General features: G+C 37.2%; 2 protein-coding genes across 2 annotated transcripts; one reads left to right on the forward strand and one right to left on the reverse strand.

Annotated features, from left to right (window-relative positions):
• The first annotated feature begins 5,212 nt into the window (after positions 1–5,212).
• Positions 5,213–12,554, forward strand: LOC145582151 (ABC transporter C family member 4-like). The gene is made up of 11 exons (XM_081639166.1): positions 5,213–7,638; positions 8,164–8,484; positions 8,575–8,661; positions 8,752–9,378; positions 9,494–9,658; positions 9,761–10,055; positions 10,205–10,419; positions 10,759–11,064; positions 11,589–11,652; positions 11,768–12,007; positions 12,300–12,554. The coding sequence occupies exons 1-11, from the start codon at positions 5,431–5,433 to the stop codon at positions 12,398–12,400; spliced, it is 4,629 nt and encodes a 1,542-aa protein (XP_081495292.1). The 5' UTR covers positions 5,213–5,430; the 3' UTR covers positions 12,401–12,554.
• A 4,132-nt stretch (positions 12,555–16,686) lies between these two features.
• On the reverse strand, positions 16,687–18,218 carry LOC145581066 (uncharacterized). The gene is made up of 3 exons (XM_081638136.1): positions 17,615–18,218; positions 16,928–17,299; positions 16,687–16,796 (listed from the first exon to the last, which is right to left on the reverse strand). Exons 1-3 carry the CDS (start codon positions 18,216–18,218, stop codon positions 16,687–16,689), a joined length of 1,086 nt encoding a protein of 361 aa, XP_081494262.1.
• Positions 18,219–21,155: the final 2,937 nt, after the last annotated feature.

A 21,155-nucleotide genomic window follows, 5' to 3' on the forward strand; every position in this document is an offset into this window, starting at 1 on the left:
GGCTGAATTTTATTTTTTCTTTCAAAACTTATGCTTAAGCCTAGTATACAACAACTAACCTCATCTTGTTTTTAGCTTCTCAACCTAAAAACACAAAATTCTTAAAATTTGTAATAACTAACAAGAATAATCCAAACTATAAATGGTCTTCTCATTTTAAATCTCAACTAACATTTAACTTTGAATAAACCCAACTCTTGAGATATCTTATCAAAACAATCTCATTTACCTATAACCTTTCTAACGGTAATTATGTTTTTTTGGGTCATTTTACTGTCTCTCTCCCTTCTCCCTTCTCTCTCCCCTCTCCACATCACTTGACCACCACCATGCCATTATTTACACTCTCCACAGTTGACCACTGTACCACTAACTCATCCAGCCTAACCCAACTACACCAACTGATCACCCCCACCAGCCACCCAACCTAACCCCACTGCATCACCGCACCCCTCGTATCTAACCATCTGCAAACCACCCCACGCCGCCAACCACCCACTTCTGCCATCAAGTTAATAAAAAAAAGAAGGGGTGTCCATGGCGGAGTAAAGGGTAGAGGACTACCCACAACATTATTATTATTTATTTTTTTTAAAAAGATGGGGTCGTTCATGGTGGAGGAAAAGCCAGGTGATGAAGGCAGGAAATCTAACAAGGACAAATGAGAGGAGATGATGTGGAATTATGAACAAGGATACAGTGGTAGTGCAGAGAGGTGGCTGGGTTAGGAGGTGGCATCGCAGACTTGGCTTGGCAAGGAGTTTCGATGGTGGTGAGCAAACAACAGCAGATGGTCAGGTGTGGTCATGGTGGTGAGCAGACAACGGCAGTGGAGGGAATGGTCCAATCTTTCAAGGATACCCCATTTAAAAAATAAAAAAAATTTAGCCTATAAGAAGTTGACACATCACCAACGTGACCAGTTAAACAAGGTAAAAAAAACGAGTGAGACTATTTTGAGAAGAGCACCTCATTAGTTAGAATTATTCTAGATTAAAGTTTAGTTGGGATTAAAATGGGAAGACCATCAATAGTTTGGATAATTTTGGTTAATTATTTCTTAAAATTTCGCCAATTGAAGAAAGGAAAAGTAATTTTGATTTTTAATTAAGAAATATGTAATGTTTCTAAATTGATGTTCAATTCAGTTATTTGGCTTCCTAATTGTGTAAATCGTCATTTTGTGCTTAACTTTTGAAAGGAAAAATGAAAGCGAGCCCCACTCATCGGACTTTGTTGTTGGACAATCAAAATGGGTAATTCTAGTCAAACTTTTTAAATTTTTGGGTAGTTTTTTAGATAATAATTTTAAGCGAGTGGTTGTTCTATTAGGTGGGTAGAACCTGACAATTTTTCCAAATAATATCTTTGATTATCATTATGTATAAATTATAAACTACTCCCTCCGTTTTTTTTATTTGCATCACTTTGGATTGTACAAAATTTTTGGAAAGTAATATAATATTGTGAGTAGGTGAATAAATTATTATAGTAAAAGTAAGATGAGACCATGAAAGAGAAAATATATGAGTGATGATAGATATTTTTATTATTTTAGTGGGGACCATAGAAGAGAGAAAAATGATAAAATAAGTGATGCAAATAAAAAAAAACGGAGGGAGTATATGTTAAGACCATCAAACAAATACCCATATGACCTTAATTGGTCAAAGTCGAAGTTATAAAGAGTGCAAAATATGAGGACGTTCCCAAGAATCAGGTCGGTTTACAAAATTTGTAAAGCAACCACCTTTTTTGAAAAAAAAAATTCTATGAAAGGGGAAGAAAACAAATGAAATGACAAAGATTTCCCTACTTATATGATGAAATAGCTCTAAATCTCTAATACCCCTTGAATCAAAGTTATAAATTTATAAATTTTCACAAATGTGAAAAGTGGGGCATAATTTCCATTTGGTACCATTGCACTTTGGCTTTTCCATTTGGTACCCATTTTTCTTATTTTTATTCTATATGGTACCTTTAGAATTATGATTTATTCTCAAGCGAGCCCCAATTTCTCAATTGAGAAACATAAGTCGTTTCTCAAATATTACTGACTCACCCCTCTTCCTCTTTATTTCCTCTTGATTTCTAAATGTAATTGATGAGTACCATTTATGTCACTCATTTGATGAGTATTTAGGTCGTTTTTACCTTCTTTTTATAGCTTTATTTTTTAATAAATGCTTAGTTTTATGCATTTTCTCTTTATTTTACCTTTTCTCTCTTATTTCGTGTTTTTATAGTTTTTCTAGTGTTTTCTCCTTTATTTGCTCTCTTTTCGTGGTTGTAGGTATTGTATGAGGTTCGAGTCTTGATATTGGTGGCTTACTAAGTTGGAAGATGCATTTGGAGCAAACTTATAGTATTGGGAAAGCTCAAGATGCAAGGAAGTGGATGTTCCAAGTTCTAGCTCTTGCGCTCTTAAGCCGCGCTCTCATGAAATCTCGGTGTTGAACCCACCGTCAAGTCCATTTGAATCTGCCATGCTTAATGACTATCATGAACATATTGCGTGCACCCACGAAGACCCATTTGCGAGCGCACGAGGCTACGAAGAAGTCGAAGAAACCCATAAGAGCGTGGGCGCGCAAGCCACGTGCGTAGGCGCGCACCCCTGCTCGCGCGGGCGCCCCTCCCTTGTTTCCGGTTTCGCTCGTTTTCGTTTTCGCGCCTCTTATAAATACCTATTTAACCCAATTTTTGTAAGGGACTTTTAGACATTATTTTGATCATATTCTTAGCTTAGTTGAGAGTTTCTCTCTCCAATTTTAGGTCAGTTTAGGAGTAGATTTAGAGAGAGAAAGTGAGAGATTTCATTGGGGTTTTCAGAGATTGAACATCCAAGGTGATAATTGTATTGAAGATCTCTATAATCAATCAATGAGGATTTCTAACTCTATCTCATTTTATTGCTATGTTTAATTTCATGTTTGTTGATTTGATTTTGATGTTTGACTCTTGATTAGTGTAATTGTTCTTCATATTTTGTTGATTATTGATTTCTTAGTTGTTTGTTGATTAGATGATGATTCTTGAGTAGTTATTTGGCTAGGGATTGGGTGAAACTTGTATGATTGATTGATTGTGATTAATTTGGGAATTGTGTTGGTTGATTGTGATTAATTTGGGAATTGTGTTGGTTGATTGTTGAGATTAAAGTGATTAATGAAAGTTTGCGTGTGTGTAGTTTGATTAGGCCTTGAGAATTATGCTAGATTGCATTGTGATTTCTAATGATACAGACCATTGATTTAGGAATTGCAATTATCGATTGGTTTGGATTGTGATTCTCCTAGTTTGTTATTCGTAGAGACCACTAGTTTAACGATTAAGAGATAGCTCTTTGATTCCAATTGATAGTTCTTTTCATTAGTCTTCACAACCATTGATTGGCATGTTATTCCCAAGTTGTTGCAATTGTCATGATTACTTGTTGATCTCCATTCTCTAGTGTTTTACTTGTTTGGTTGTTTGTTTTGTTAGTTGTTAATATTACTTCTTCACCCTCGACTTCAACCTAGCTTAGGAGCACAATTGAAAGTAGTTGAACATAACTGTTCCTTTGGGTTCGACCCTTGACTTACCCCTATACTTGTATTTAGGTTTGTTAAGTGATTACAATTTTGTTTGGCTTAGGGAGGATTAGTCAACGACCTAGTTTTTCCCTATGTCAGTAATAATGACAGTTTCTTCACTAAAATCTCAGATAATAACCCAACAACACTATATGTGCCCAACCAACCATTTTCGTCGGCCATTTCCGGACGTGAAGCCACAAGATTTTAAAATTGAAAATTCGATAATTAACTCAGAAGTTGCTTCAATGGTGGAGGGAACGCTCAAAGGCTACTTCAATGGGTTGTCGCTTTGCAGAGGTATTGCCACTTTGTGGCAACAAGCCGGGCAGTTAAACAAAATATTTCCTAGTAGCATAATATGTAAATTGGGTGCGAGTACCCCTTATAGGAAAGTATTTGTTAACTGTCAGGTACTTGGAGCAGCAAGGCAGTGTTAGGTCGTGGGATTAGAACGACAGAGTAGTGGTGGTTGTGTAGTAGGGAGTGTTGATGGTGGTGGAGTATAGCTAGAGGGGAGAGAAAGAGGGTAGAGGGGAAAAATAGGATTGACAATAAATTGTGAAAAAAGGAGAGAGAAAGAGGATAGAGGGGAAAAAATAGGAATAATAGTGAATTGTGAAAAAAAGGAAAGAGAAAATCATAAATTACATTCTTATCCCTATTTTATTGGCTAAAAAGACAACTTTAATCGGTTAATCTCTTGAAAACACATACAAGGTTTCTCAAAATTGAAAAATTTGTATTTAGCCCTTACTCTCTACTATAACTTCCTACTAAATAAAACGCTAGTTTACGGCATATGTGTTCCTTTTTTTTGTTTTGTTTTTTTTTTTTAAAATTACGACTTCAAAATTTAATCGATAAAGGTCATAATGACCTCCAAAACTATAATCGAACACTATTTGGTGCAAAACAGGTTAAAATATGCAAATCGAAACAAATTCTCCTTAATCCTTACTCACTCCGTGTTTTAATAAGTGTTATACTTACCAAATCCGGTTGTGTTTTAATAAGTTTACACTTTCCTTTTTGGCAAAAAACTACATCTATTGGTCCCCACCTAAACCCACCACTACTTTTTTTTTTATTATATCTTCTCTCTTACATTCATTACTACTTTTCAATAAACTATTAACCCCACTATCTTTCTTTTATAATTTTTTAATACTTCAACTACCCAACTTATCTCTTATTTTATTTAAGTCTATTAAAATTGCCTAAAATTACAACGGTCAAACTGTAATACTTATTAAAATATGGAGGGAGTATGTTCTTTCGGATACTTTATCCCTTAATTAATGGAGCTTTAATCTTTCTGTAAAAAAAATAAATAAGAAATCCCCTTTACTCAAAAAAGAAAAAAAAAAAAATCCCTTTAAGTTTATACTTTATACTTTATACCCCTCTATTACTGAACTAAAAGCGAGGGGACTAGGGCCTAGGGGGAGTATTAAACTAAGCGAGGGGTAGTGTGTACTGTGCACACGTCCAAACATTGACAAGAAATCAGCACCAACCCCAACCCCAACGGCCCAACCCCAACCCCGTGAACCTCGAGGGTCATTCATTAATCATTAAAATATGATTTTATTATTTTATTCCCATTAACAAAACTACTGAGTAACAAATCTAACAATGTAAGCATGTTATCAATCTTTTCATCACTTTTCCCTCCTCTTTTGCCTTCCTTTCTTTCTTGCTATTGTTCAGTTCACACAACATCAAAAATTTATGATATGCTCAGTATAATATTGACATACAGTATACATAAATAAACTTATAAAGTTCTGATTCTTTTAATTTCCCTGTTTTTAGCTTCTGATTTTGTAGGGAAAACTTGGAAAATATGATGGGAAAATTTTGGAGTGATTTCCTTACTCTAGTATACAACCCAGTAATCATGTCTTCAGATTCTTGGCTCACAACGCTTCAATGTTCAGCTTCAAACAACAACATAATTCAACCTTCAGATACTTTCATGCAAGTTTTTCAATGGTTTAGATTCATTTTCTTCTCTCCATGTCCTCAAAGACTTGTTTTTTCATCCATTGATTCCTTTTTTTTATTGATCTTGATCTTGTTTGTTATTTATAGACTCATTTCAAAGTTTATTTTTAGGGATAATAGTAGTAATAATAATGTTACTTCTAGTTCTTCAATCAATAAACCCCTCTTAGAAAACAATAACCAAAATAGATTTAATGTCAAGATTAATTTATGGTTCAGAATTTCCTTGATTTCATCTGCTTCACTTGCTGTTTTATATGTTGTTTTGAGCATATTGACATTTGTGGGGAGTGATAATAAAGGAATTACTAGGCTAGTATCATGGAAACAGACTGAAATTCTGTTTAGGGTAGTTCAAGCCTTAACACAAGTAGCAATTTTTGTTCTTGTTGTTCATGAACAGAGATTTCATGCTACTTTTCATCCTATCTCGCTTAGGATTTATTGGGTTGCTCAGTTTGTGCTTGTGTTAGTGTTTAGTATTTCGGGTTTGACTCGAATAGTGTCAGTTTCTGAGGAGTTGGATTCATATATAAATATGGATGATGTGTTTTCTTTGATAAGCCTTCCATTTTCCTTTTATCTGCTAATAGCTGCCTCTCGAACATCTTCTGGGATTATAGTTATTAAAGAGGCCGAAAATGGTTTGAATGGAAGAACAGAATTATATGAGCTGATTAAGGATGATACTAATGTAAGTGATTATTGGAAGGCAAATTTGTTTTCTAAGACTACTTGGCTTTGGATGAACCCTTTGATGGATAAAGGGTATAAGAACCCTTTAAAGGTTGAAGATGTTCCTTCACTTCCTCCTGATCATCTAGCTGAGAGGATGTCGGAGCTCTTTGAATCACAATGGCCTAACCCGAGTGAGCATACAAAGCACCCAGTGGCAATTACTTTGCTCAAGTGCTTTTGGAAGAGTGTTTTGTACACTGGTTTTCTTGCACTTATAAAGCTTTGTGTGATGTATATTGGTCCTGTACTTATTCAAAGTTTTGTCGATTTTACTTCTGGAATCGAAAGCTCTCCTTATGAAGGATATTACCTTGTGATAACCCTTTTAGTTGCTAAAACAGTCGAAGTCTTGAGTTCCCATCACTTCAATTTCCATACTCAGAGAGTTGGGTTGCTCATAAGGTCCACCCTTATAACTGCATTATATAAAAAGGGGTTGAAACTATCTTGCTCTTCGAGGCAGGCTCACGGGGTTGGTCAAATAGTGAATTACATGGCGGTTGATGCTCAACAGCTAGGTGATCTGATGAATCAGTTGCATTCCATTTGGCTTATGCCCCTGCAACTTTTTGCTGCCTTGGGTTTGCTATACTTTAACATGGGTGTTTCAGCAATAGCAACATTAATCGGGGTCATTGTGATTCTAGCATACGTGATGGTACGTACAAAGAAGTGCAATGTCTTTCAGTACCAAGTCATGAAAAACCGAGACTCTAGGCTTAAAGCAACAAATGAAATGATAAACAATATGAGGGTCATAAAGTTTCAAGCATGGGAAGACTATTTTCAGAAAAGAATTCAATCCTACCGGGAGCTTGAATTTGGATGGTTGTCCAAGTTTTCATACACTATTTCTGGAAATATGAGTGTGCTTTGGAGCACCCCTACTGCACTTTCTGTTCTTGCATTCGCAGTTGCAGTTTGGATGGGTGAGAATCTCAATGCTGGCACTGTATTTACAGTAACTACGATAATGAAGATTGTGCAGGAGCCAGTCAGGAACTTCCCTCAGTCATTGATACAGATTTCTCAGGCAATGATTTCACTTGGAAGATTGGATGGTTACTTGATGAGCTTAGAACTAAATGAAGGGTCAGTGGAGAGAGACGAAGGGTGTCAAGGTGACATTGCTGTGGAGGTGAATCAAGGGAGTTTCTCTTGGGATGATGAAGCAACTGAAGAAACCTTGAAAGGGTTGAATCTTCAGGTCAAGAAAGGTGAATTGGCCGCCATTGTTGGCACTGTAGGGTCTGGAAAATCTTCTGTATTAGCTGCAATATTAGGTGAAATGCACAAAATCTCTGGAAAGGTATGTCCAATATAATGCTGTCATTGATATGCTTTTATACTCTACTGGAATTTCCTTTATCTGTGGTTATCTTATTTCTTAATTGTGCACAAGTGTCAAGCAACTGTACCCTCTAAGAAAGAGTCAGTAGCATTGTTAACAAGATATTTTTTTAAGTTAATTCGCCTGTTTTATGAGCTAGTGATTTGCTCATATGCAGCTTCTTGTAGCTATCGGTTGTCTTACTGTATGCAAGCGATTCTTTTGATAACAGAGCATCAAGCAGTTTAGCATTAATAAAAGCGTACCTTAATTGTCGTATCTTAATATTCATCTGTCACTGTGTCATTTCCCTCCCCTGCAGTGTCTGACTTACATAGTTATCCTTGTTCAATTCAAAATAAGCATCAAGCAATGTTGGCCTTGAGGATATAATCAAGTTATAATAACATCCTTTTAGTCTCTTAGACGATAATGAATCATTTTAAAAGGTTACATGATTCCAGGTGTTAAAGTATGATTTTCTTTCCTTTTTTCATTTTGCAGGTTAAAGTGTGTGGTACCACTGCATACGTAGCCCAAACATCATGGATACAGAATGCAACAATTCAAGAAAACATTCTATTTGGTCTACCAATGAACAAAGAGAAATATATGGAAGTTATTAGAGTATGTAGCTTGGAAAAAGACTTGGAAATTATGGAATTTGGTGACAAGACTGAGATTGGAGAGCGTGGTATCAACCTGAGCGGTGGCCAGAAGCAAAGGATCCAACTTGCCAGAGCAATCTATCAGGATGATGATGTATATCTTCTGGATGATATTTTCAGTGCTGTAGATGCACATACTGGTTCAGATATTTTCAAGGTCTGTCAAATAATTATATGAATGTATGTTATATCAAATGCAAGTCAAACACATTCAAACAAAGCTAATTGAATTTACTAATGCTTGCAGGAGTGCGTTAGGGGAGCTCTCAAAGACAAAACTGTTCTGCTAGTAACTCATCAAGTTGACTTCTTGCACAATGCGGATCATATATTTGTAAGCTTTATGTACGGTTGTATTGCTTTCAAATAAGTTCATAAGAATTGTTGTGTTGTATTTATAAGATGTATGCAATGCAATATCTAGGTGATGCGAGATGGAACAATTGTACAATCTGGAAAATACAATGAGCTTCTTGAAGCAGGCTTGGATTTTGGTGCTCTTGTGGCTTCCTATCAAACCTCCATGGATCTTGTAGAGACAAGCTCACATACATCTGAGGACAAGCAAGAAGAAGCACCAAAATCTCCAATCAGCGAAAACAAGTCACTAGAAAGAGTCAAGTCTGAGAAGAAATCTCTTAGTAAAACAAATTCTCAAAAAGGAACTTCCAAGCTCATTGAAGATGAGGAACGAGAAGTTGGGCAGGTTAGCCTAGACGTGTACAAGCAGTACTCTACAGAAGCTTTCGGATGGTGGGGAGTGGCTGCAGTGGTACTAGTATCTCTCTTCTGGATTGTATCATTGTTCGGTAGTGATTACTGGCTAGCTTATGAGACTTCAGAAGATCATACTTTTACCCCTCGCTTGTTCATTATGGTCTATTTCATTGTTGGGATTATATCATGTCTCTTAGTGACTGCTAGAGCCTTTGTTATAACATTTTTGGGACTTAAAACTGCTCAGGGCTTCTTCAACCAGATTCTTGGTAGCATCCTACATGCTCCAATGTCGTTTTTTGATACTACTCCTTCTGGAAGAATTCTAAATCGGGTAAGCTCATCCTACATCCCATCATCAATCTATATAATTACATACTATATGATTAGTGATTTCCTTTAGCTTGCTGTTTCTGATGTAGTGGTAACAATTATCTTACTCTTTTCAGGCATCAACTGATCAAACCAATCTTGATCTAACAATCCCCTTATTTTTGGGCATGACAATTGTAATGTATTTCAATTTGGTGAGCATCTTAGTGGTCACATGCGTATATGCCTGGCCAACAGTTATCCTCCTAGTTCCCTCAATATGGTTGAATCTTTGGTACCGGGTATGTCTTGCTATGAAGTTTCTGCATTCAAAACAGCTTTTTTTTTTTTTCCTTTGATAAACATCATATTTATTCAAGATCTATGGGAATGTATATATGCAGGGTTACTACCTAGCCAACTCACGTGAACTGACTCGATTAGGTTCAATCACAAAATCCCCTGTCATCCATCATTTCTCAGAAACAGTTTCAGGTGTAATGACAATCCGATGCTTCAGGAAGCAAGCCTTGTTCTGTAAGCATAATATTGACAAGCTTAACACAAGCCTTAAGATGGATTTCCACACTACTGGAGCAAATGAGTGGCTAGGTTTCCGCTTAGAGTTCATCGGATGTGTAATCCTATGTCTTTCCACTTTGTTCATGATTCTTTTGCCCAGCAGTATTATCAAACCAGGTAATACAAGCACTAATTAAGAAAATCCCATCAAGTGTTCTAAGTAAAAGTAACTCAAAATCGATCTTAGCCTTATTTAGTGAAGATTGAACTCTAAGTGTGAATTTTTATCTTATAAAACTTACATTGTAAACTTTACTATGCTGCAGAGTTCGTAGGTCTTTCTCTTTCGTATGGGCTTACTCTCAATGTTGTTCTGTTTTGGACGATATATATGACATGCTTTGTTGAGAATAAAATGGTCTCGGTTGAGAGGATGAAGCAGTTCATCAAAGTTCCATCTGAAGCAGCATGGGAGATCAAAGAATGCAAGCCTTTACCAAACTGGCCAACTCATGGCAACATTGAACTAAAGGACTTACAAGTAAGCTCTAACTTCTTACGACATGTCACCCTTAATATTTGATCTCAATCCTTCCCAAGTCAAATTTCTCATTAGTATTTTGGAATGTCCTGAAGAAGTTCCTCTTTCGATTTCAATGTATAGATTTGTGTTATTTGAGTCGTATTTTTTTTGTTTATGGGACAAAGTGTGCCAATCGCATAGCCAGCCTTAACTTAGTAATCCACACCAGAGCAAAAAAGTTGAAATTACTAGGAATAAAGGAGTTTATATGTGGTATTTACATTTTAGGCTCTTGTATTTTCTTGTTCTTTTATGTTGATTTTACCACATGAATGAATGTCCTGCAATTATGAACAGGTAAGGTATCGGTCAAACACTCCATTAGTGCTAAAAGGTATCACACTTGGCATCAGAGGAGGCGAGAAAATTGGGGTTGTTGGTCGCACTGGGAGTGGGAAGTCCACCCTGATACAAGTATTCTTCAGGCTAGTTGAACCTTGTGGAGGGAATATAATAATTGATGGCATCGATATCTGCAAGATTGGCCTGCATGATCTAAGGTCTCACTTTGGGATCATTCCACAAGAGCCGGTACTATTTCAAGGAACGGTGAGAACCAATGTGGATCCACTTGGGCTTTATTCCGAGGAAGAGATATGGAAGGTATATATATTTATCCTCTCTAATATTCCTTTGCTAAGTAGTAATCACATCAAAATGATATAGAATATAAGTATACACCAAGCATTTAATATAATCTTCAGCATGTTTGAAATTTGTAGTTACATATACTAATGTACCACAACTTAAACTAGATGATGGGGTGAAAATATATGTGTAAACTACTACAAAATCATGTCATCACAAGTACGAGATATGCATGCGAGAAGTAAATATGTCCAGAAGGGGTATTTTTACTAGAGAGCCAGATTAACAAAACTCCGCTAGTGGGTTTCCCGCTGCCAGTCCCAAACCTGGATGAAGGAGGAGGGTTACAATAGGCCAATGACAACCAGTGTAAAACTTTGTCACATGACATGAGCCAGATTATAGAAACTAAAATTGTTCTGATCAAAGTTTATGAATTGAACTATTTAGTGATTGTGTTGTAGTATTAACCAAAGTAGCTGGCCTACTAATATTTCGTTATGTTTTTAATCAAACTAACAGACCATTTGTGTTTTTAGAGCCTGGAACGTTGCCAACTTAAGGATATTGTTGCAGCAAAGCCAGAAAAGCTTGATGCTCCAGGTTTTTCTTTCTCCATCTTTTTCTGAGAAATACTCCATTGCGTATACCTGCCAGTTAGAGAAAAATGTGCATAGGATGATTGGACGAACCTGAGTTACTCTTTATTTGTTTGTAGTAACGGAAGAAGGAGAAAATTGGAGTGTTGGTCAAAGACAGCTGATGTGCTTAGGGAGAGTCATGCTCAAGAAAAGCCGTATTTTGTTCATGGATGAAGCTACAGCTTCCGTTGATTCCCAAACAGATGCTACGATTCAAAAGATCATTAGAGAGGACTTCAGAAAATGTACTGTAATTACCATTGCTCACAGAATACCCACTGTAATGGATTGTGACAGAGTATTAGTCATCGATGCAGGTAACTCTCTTCATTTCTTTGTCAATCGTTCTATCACTTCTATGGAATTCGCTCTATTTCATTACTATATACATAGTATGACATAATGCTAGGATTTTCTTCTAGAAATCGATTGACTAATGAGTAATGATCATATTGATGATTTGGCTATCTGTTTTTTTCTTCAAAGATTGTTTTACTTGATTCCAATTTTAACTACCTTATAAGAAGTATGTTTCTGTGACTAAGATTGGTTTTTAAGCACATCTGTGTTTGGCATAAAAAGGAATTCTAACCTGTTTTTACTGGACAGGATTGGCAAAGGAATTTGATGCACCATCTCGTCTCCTCGAGAGGAAGTCACTCTTTGGGGCATTGGTTCAAGAGTACTCGAATAGATCGTCTGAAGTGTAAATGATAAGCATCCACTTTTCATGGTTTAGTTCCATTCAACTCCGAGAATTTATAAGCAATTTGTATAACATGTTGATTTTGTTACATCCTTCATTGGTCTATCCACTTAATCTTTAGAAGAACGAAGAGTAATGTTATCCTCGTTTCGAATCTTATTTGTTTGCACCTAATTAGAAACACCATGCATAACACATAATCAAGGGTGAAGCTAAGGGGGGCTCGGCCCGATCCCTGTTACCCAACTCCGCGGCCCATATTTTTGTTATTTGGCTCCTGCAGATAGTTTGGATATATAGTACTGATCTCCTTAAGCAGGGCCGTATCTGCCCCGGGGCAGTCGGGGTACTCGCCTAGGCCCCAAAATCCGAAACCCATATACAGAGTACTTAGTATTGTATTAATTCAACAACAAAAAAAAAAAAAAAAAAAAAAAAAAAAAAAAAAAAAAAAAAACAAAACTTTTTATGTAACGTTTCCTTGTTGTAAGTTAATGAATGGGAGTTGTTAAATAACGCTTCACATTCTTATCAAAATCGCCCACATATTAGGACTGAATTTACGTTCTTACCCATACTCAAAATTCTAAACTCTTTCCCTCTCTAACATCACCTCTTTCTCTCTCCTCACTTAAAACCTCTCAAGAAAACTTAAAATCACCACCACCAACCAACACCACCATTGCCGCGCTACCGCCGCAAAACAACATTCACCACCTTAAATCACCACCACCACCGCACATTACAACCACCACCACAAGGTCCACCACTTCAATATCACCACCACCACCGCCCATAACTGCCGAAAAGCCACGGTCGAGGAACGCAGCACGCGCGAGGGAGGAGGACGCAGCCCAGGCGGAGCAGGTATTTTTTTTTTCGCCAGAAAAATACACAAACCGCCTTGTCTGGGCGATTCAACCGTGGTATAACCGCCCAAGTTAGACGATTTGACCATGGTCAAAACGCCCAGGATATACGGTTTGACCATGGTTCAACCGTATAGTTTGGGCGGTTTGACCACGGTCAAACCGTATTTTCTGGGCGGTTTGTCCACGGTCAAACCGTATTGCCTGGGCGGTTTGACCGTGGTTAAACCGTCTTACTTGGGCGGTTTACGTAATTAAAAAAAAATTAATTTAATTATATATTTATTTTGCATATTAATAAAATTATATATTTGTTTATTTTAAGTGCATATTAATTAGAAATATGTTTAGGAAATAAAATTATGTAATTGTTTGTTTTAAGTGAATGTTAATTAGAAATATGTTTAAGAAATTAAGTAATATAATTGTTTATTTTAAGTGAATATTAATTAGATTTATGTGTAGGAAATAAAATTATGTAATTGTTTAATATTAGTGAATATTAATTATATTTATGTTTAGGAAAATAAAATAATGTAATTGTTTATTACTAGTGAATATTAATTAGATTTATGTTTAGGAAAATAAAATAATGTAATTGTTTATTTTCAGTGATTATAAATTAGATTTATGTTTAGGAAAATAAAATAATGTAATTGTTTATTTTAAGTGATTATAAATTAGATTTATGTTTAGGAAAATAAAATAATGTAATTTTTTTTATTAGTGAATATTAATTAGATTTATGCTTAGGAAAATTAAGATTATGTAATTGTTTATTATTAGTGAATATTAATTAGATTTATGTTTAGGAAATCAAATAATGTAATTGTTTATTATTAGTGAATATTAATTATGTTTATGTTTAGGAAATCAAATAATGTAATTGTTTATTATTAGTGAATATTAATTAGATTTATGTTTAGGAAATCAAATAATGTAATTGTTTATTATTAGTGAATATTGATTTAGATTTATGTTTAGGAAATCAAATAATGTAATTGTTTATTTTAAGTGAATATTAATTATGTTTATGTTTAGGAAATCAAATAATGTAATTGTTTATTATTAGTGAATATTAATTAGATTTATGTTTAGGAAAATAAAATAATGTAATTGTTTATTTTAAGTGATTATAAATTAGATTTATGTTTAGGAAAATAAAATAATGTAATTTTTTATTATTAGTGAATATTAATTAGATTTATAGAATTGAGTATTAATTATTTGTATTACATTTTTTTATTAAATAATAGCCACAAAACGTTAGAAGGCTAAATATCGAGTTCACACGTGTCGAAGGATCGGGTCCTCGACATACTCGATCTCGTGGTGTTGATGCTTCTGTTAGGAGGGAGAGGGCAGCTTCTCGCACGGCGGATGATGTCCTAGGTTGGCCTTCGGATGCTCAGCACGAGCTAGAGCAGGTCATGGATGATTATGATTCTGATCATGATGACACGGAGGATGCCACGACTTCCGAGAGTGGGCGAGGAGGATTCGAGCACGGGGAGTCGTCATTTGGGATTTTCGTGAGGAAAGGTAGAGGAGGGACGTTTGTGGGTTCTACGACTACGACTTCGAGCACCGACCGTACTCGTAGGTCTCGTGGTTCTCGAGACTCAGATACGTCTTGGCTTGTTCACGAGGCGATGCCAGGTGGTCCAGCTGATGGCAGTCTTATCCCTAGCTATGCAGCTCACGTTGCTTCTCGTGTTTGGGTCGGGGATGATCATGATCCGTTGAGGTGCCACAGTAGGATTCAGTGGTGTAGGTTGTTGCAGGAATGGGAGACAGAGCTGAGTGCGGATTTACGTGCATGCCTTAGTGTCACTGAACTACAGCACTTGCCGTCTATCATGCATTTCCACATTGATTGGCCTCTAATCTCTGCGTTCGTTGAACGGTGGCAGCCGGATGCGAACACTTTTCATCTCCCATTTGGTGAGATGACGATCATGCTACACGACGTCGCTTATATTCTGGGGATCCCCGTTGAGGGTGACTTGGTTGACATGGTTAGCGATAGTGCATCTCTCTAGGTTGACTTTCAGGAGTTGTTGGGGCTGAGTAGGGATGAGCTTTTGGTGAAGCCGAAAGCTATTTGGGAGAACGGTGCTGTAGCGGTGACTAGCATCTATGAACGGTGCAAGTTGTTCGATCGTGTCCCAAACGTTGAGTTCATGGGTTTCTTTGTCACACTACTTGGTAGCACCTTGTTCGTTGACAAGAGTGGTCACCGCCTTCTTCCCTCCTGCATTTTAGAGGTGAAGAAGTCTTATGACGATCTTCACCAATATTCTTGGGGGTAAGCTACACTTGCTTTCCTGTATTGGCAGTTGGGTATCGCCTCCCGTATTGAGTGTAAGGCTATCGGAGGTTGTCTCACGCTTCTACAGGCGTGGATATACGAGTACTTCCCATGTTTTCGGCCTTGTCAGGGAGCTTTAGTGGTACAGCCAGGTGAGGCACAGGCCTCGATGTGGGATCCACGCTCAGAGTCGAGGGATCACCAGCGACTTATATCTTTCCGTACCCGACTTGATCAGATGACTGATGTTGAGGTAGTATGTGAACTTAGCTTGCGTATATTATATTATTATTTAACGTCTTCACAACTAATGTAACATTCTTCTTATGATTGCGTGTGCAGGTTAACTGAAGGCCCTATACACTTACCCCCGCACAGGACGTCCCGAGAACCACGTACATGGGATGTATACAGTTTCGGGACATCGTCGAGCCGTATAACCCAGATAGGGTTTTACGGCAACTTGTTCATGTGCAGGGCATACCGCGGCCCGGTTTTAGGCCTGATAGCGCGTACAGACCTGCTAATGTCCGGTCGTATAGCGTTACTTTTCAAGGTCAGGGGTTATGGGATAAGTTTGGTCCTGGGAGCTGCTGTTTCGGCCTGTCGTTCCATCCACCACTATTGGATGGACAGCCCACATGCACACCTGACTAATTGTTCTGGTTTTACACGTACTCCCATCCTCGGCTTATCAGTGATACTGCGGTACTTGCCCCCCCACCAATTCCAGGGAGGACGAACACTGATTACGTAAGTATTTGTTACTTGTTTTCCATAGATTACTGTGCAACTTAATATTGGTACTGATTATTTTTTGTATTTTTTACAGTAGATGGGTCGCTCCATGCATGTTATACGACGATTCATTGCTTATAGCGGCGGTGAGATTACCCAGATAGTGGTTGAGGCCCAGGAGCTTATTGCGGCGTGGGACGCAATGATGAGGATGTAGTTGATTTCATTTTCTTATTTAGAAACTAACTTCATTGTTTTAGGTTATGTTGTAAAATTTTTTAAATTTATTATTTGAATTTAAATTTGCATAATACATTGCTTAATTCTACAACTATGCAAAGTTCTACAACTAAACATTGCAAAGTTCTATCACTAATTTGTAGCTAAAGTATGCCATGTTGCTATCCGACCTACATATCGTTGATCCCAGTCTTGCACACTAAAATCGCGCACGTCGTACCAAAAACCTGCTACAGGAGGGACTGGAAAATTAGGTGACATGTCCAATCGAACATAGTGATAGTTTGCCACTGTGAGGAGTGCAACCTCCCTATATGGGCCCGTGGCAGTGACGGGGCACTCCATGGTAGCACAGTGATGCATGGATACACACCTATTCCATCTACGCCAGCACCGAAAAGCATAATGGCAGTGTTGAATAAGTTAGCGATCGGAAACAAGTCCTGAAACACTACCATCCAATGTTCACTTGTGCATCTCCCACCAGTCCATCTGATACGATGAACCTCGTTCTCCAGTTGATCAGCATAAATTTGAGAGTAAAGGTTAGGATGCACGGCAACCTCGTTTGCAACCATAGTCCTGGCCAACATCCACTGCTCCTGGTCACCCAAAAAGAAATCTGCAACACATCGAAATCCGCAATTTCCGTCACCTATCGGGTCAAGCCAACCTTCCAAAAACGGCAACATGAATTTCGGAAAATGATCGACGTATAAAAAATCATCGATGTTCATCTGACTACCTGTAATAATCACCAGGAAAGTATTTTAGCATTATAAAAACCCGACAACGTCCGCACTAATTAAATTCCAAAAGAATTAATTAAATGTAAAACATATTAACAACAACATCAACAACAACAATAATAATAATAGCAAGTAACAATAATAATAAAAATAATAATAATAATAATAATAATAATAATAATAATAATAATAATAATAATAATAATAATAATAATAATAGCAAGTAACAACAACAACAACAACAACAACAATAATAATAATAATAATAATAATAATAATAATAATAATAATAATAATAATAAAGCATATACCAGAAGGCGTTTCCATGTTTACTGATGATTGTGATCGACCACGTCCGGAGCTAGATGTAGAAGTAGCACGACCCCTACTTCGGCCGCGACCTCGCCCACGACCACGACTACGACCGCCCGGAATATGCTCGAAGCCACTTGGATCACGCCTGGTAGATGAGGACCACTGTTGGCCTTGTGGTCGACCCCTAGTTGTCTCATTTATCTCGGGCTCTTCATAATCTACATCTTCAGGGTAAAGCTCCGCAAACAACACTCGGTTCACACTTCGCACAAAACTGGCATCACGAAGTAGTACCTCATCAACCAGGGATCTAAACTGCGTCGTGTCCTGTTCCAACTCATCCTCAAAGATAGGAATGTCAACACCGTCTCCAATGACTAGGGTTTTCCAAAAAGGATGGACCTGATCCAAATACAACTCCGTACCACCATGAATCGAGGTGTGTATAGTACAAGCGCATGGGAGTCCGTGTGTTATCAACATCGCACAACCACAACGCTCGTACACATCATCAGATAACTCTCTCATCCTGTTCACCTCATGCTTAAGAATTTTGAGAGCATGGAAGGAAACATAGCCACTGAGATTGTGCAAGGGCATTCCCCTATACTCCACTCCAATTCATCGTCTGGAGTCCTCCAAATGATGACAAATTTGAATAAGCAAACCCTCAGTGGCGCGGTGTACACGGTTGAAGATAGAATCCATTGACCCTTTGGAGCTTCCGAGCCACTGTTTAAGCACAGAATGTTGACTCTCCACCCTACACGTGTTCACGTTGCCAAAGTGCAGCACCTTATTTGTCCAAGCCGGAATAAACTTGTTCTTGTGCACAAGCCAAGTTTTTTTCACATAATCCACAATGGTATGCTTTGACCTTCCCCAAGTATCCTTCATTTGTTGCAACTCAAATTCATATTCATCCTCAATTGTCGCATTCATGATTTTTGACCACCTCCCATTCCTAAATTTCTCGGCAGTCACCATGTCTTTCTTACACAAATGGTATACCTTGGCCAACACATCTTTGTTGATGTGCCACCTACATAGAAAGTTAGCTGTGTTTGGGAATATCTCTTTCACCGCCTTCATAAGTCCCAACTCTCGATCAGTTAGTATCACCTTAGGAGTCACTTCAAAACCTATATACAACTTCAATTTCTCCAAGACCCACTTGTAACTCTCATAGGACTCTGTCTTCATTAAAGCATACGCGATCAAAAAGTTTTGATTTGTCGGTGTGATCCCAATAATCTCGAAAAACGGCATGTTGTATCTGTTTGTCTTGTAAGTGGAATCCATCCCTATGACATGTGGATATGTTCGTAACATATTCGCCATCTCTGGATGTGCCATAAAGGCGTGGGTGACAACACGTGTGTCGGGGTCAGCAGCTACCCAACTAACGTATTTGCGCTCATTGGCCAAGTGAAGGAACTGGTTGACGACATCTCTCCCTTCACTAGCATCAACCCTAACACGACTTCTAAAATTGTAGATGTGTCTCATGTTAGGGTTCTCAGTGGGAAACGCATCTTTCACTGCCGCCATTATGTGACTAGGTTTAGCACATGCTGAACTCATTTGACTAACCAGTTGCTTCGCAGCTGGACTTAGACCACTCACTTGCCGATGACCCTCTCGATATACCATCATTGGGTGGTTATGCAAGCCATGCAAACCTGATGAAGGAATGATTTTCCACCCTTGATCGTCCACCATACATGTGACCTTGATACGAAATGGACACTTAACACCCTTTCTTTTCGTGTTTTTCCGTACAACATTCTCCATATTTCTATCTTCGGTTGTGTTTCTATGGCCACGATCGCACTTAAGATACTTGACCGGTCGACCATCTCGTTGTTTCTTATACGAAGACTTTGTAAGGAAAAAGCCGTAACGTATGGAAATGTTTTGTGCCCATTCAAATGCTTCTTCAAAAGTCGGGAAGATCATTGACGTTATAAAATATGAACTGTAGTCGATGCCATCGCCACCATAATCCGGCAGTGATGCCTATTCAACATCCCAACAAAATATTATTAAAATAATAATCAAAATAATAATAATCATAATTATAACAACAATAATAATCATAATCATAGTTATAGTAATAATAATAATAACAACAACAACAACAATAATAATAATAATAATAATAATAATAACAATGAAATAATAATAATAATAATAATAATAATAATAATAATAATAATAATAATAATTATAATAACAATTAAATAATAATAATAAAAACAATATTAATAAAAAAAAACAAACCGGGCGGTTAAACCGTGGTCAAACCGTGCAATCCGGGCGGTCCAACCACGGTCAAACCGTGTAGTCCAGGCGGTTTGACCATACACGGTTTGACCGTGGTTGGACCGCCCGGATTGCACGGTTTTACCGCCCGGTTTGCCCAGTTTGACCACGGTGGACCACTTTTTTTGGGCGGTTTGAGTTTCGGCGAAAATAAATTACCTCGCGAAGTGGATCCGGCGGAGTACATGGCCTGCCGCTATCACTGTCCGTCATGTTGGCGGTGGTGGCGACGGTGCAATGGTGGTGACGGGCGGTGGTGGTTGTGTTAGGAGAGAGAGGAAGAAAAGGGTAATGTTGGAAGTTTACATAAAAATGTGGGCGATTTCGATAAAAATGTGAGCGTTGTTTAGCAGTAGAGTAATGAAGGGAATTCATACCCTTAATAATCCACTTATCCACCCACATTATTATTCTTCCTAGGAAATAGCTCCATTTTGGGGAAGTTGACTCTCTCAAATTAATTCCCATAATGTAACCATATTCATTCGTATATGCTTCATTCCCCATCTTTGAAATCAATTCATTTCTATCTTTATCTTTGATTTTCTGATTTTTCCTTCCCAAATCAATTCTCTAGATATGATTTTTTCCATAAAGGTTGTTCTTTGCAATCAATTTTTAACGTGATTAAAATCTACGATTTTTCCTATAAATTATACTACAAGAGTAATAGTATTTCAATTGTTCTTCAAATATCAATTTCATTAACCACTTTTTTGTATTTATTTCTATTTTTTTTTCACCTTTTTTTTTTTTATGGATTTTGACTTCGGACTTCCAAGATGAACTCAGAAACGAGCCTGCCATTATCCCAAAGTAGTAAAGTCATTGGTTAGTTCTTTAATTTAATTTTATTTCCGGAAATTTAAAGTTATTTAATATATGAATTATTCAATTTTACATGAGAAATTTCTGCAATACGGAGTATTAATTTATTCGAATTATAATATTTGATTTATGAATGAATCATCAATATGTCAAATTAATATTTTGTCAATTAATCCTAATTTTGTTTTAATTATGATAAATGATCATGAATCATCAAATGTGAGACGTTAGTTGTTGCTTAATGCTCTTCATGAATTTTTAATAATATATATAAATCTATTATTCAATTGTACTGAATTTTTAATTTGTCCTATTAAAATTTATGATGTTGTAGCCTTGTAAGTGTTGCTCATTCTACATTGTTTGATAAATAGTGCAATCGGG

This window comes from Chenopodium album, chromosome 15, assembly GCF_948465745.1.
Source record: "Chenopodium album chromosome 15, dcCheAlbu1.1, whole genome shotgun sequence".
Lineage (NCBI taxonomy): Eukaryota > Viridiplantae > Streptophyta > Magnoliopsida > Caryophyllales > Amaranthaceae > Chenopodium > Chenopodium album.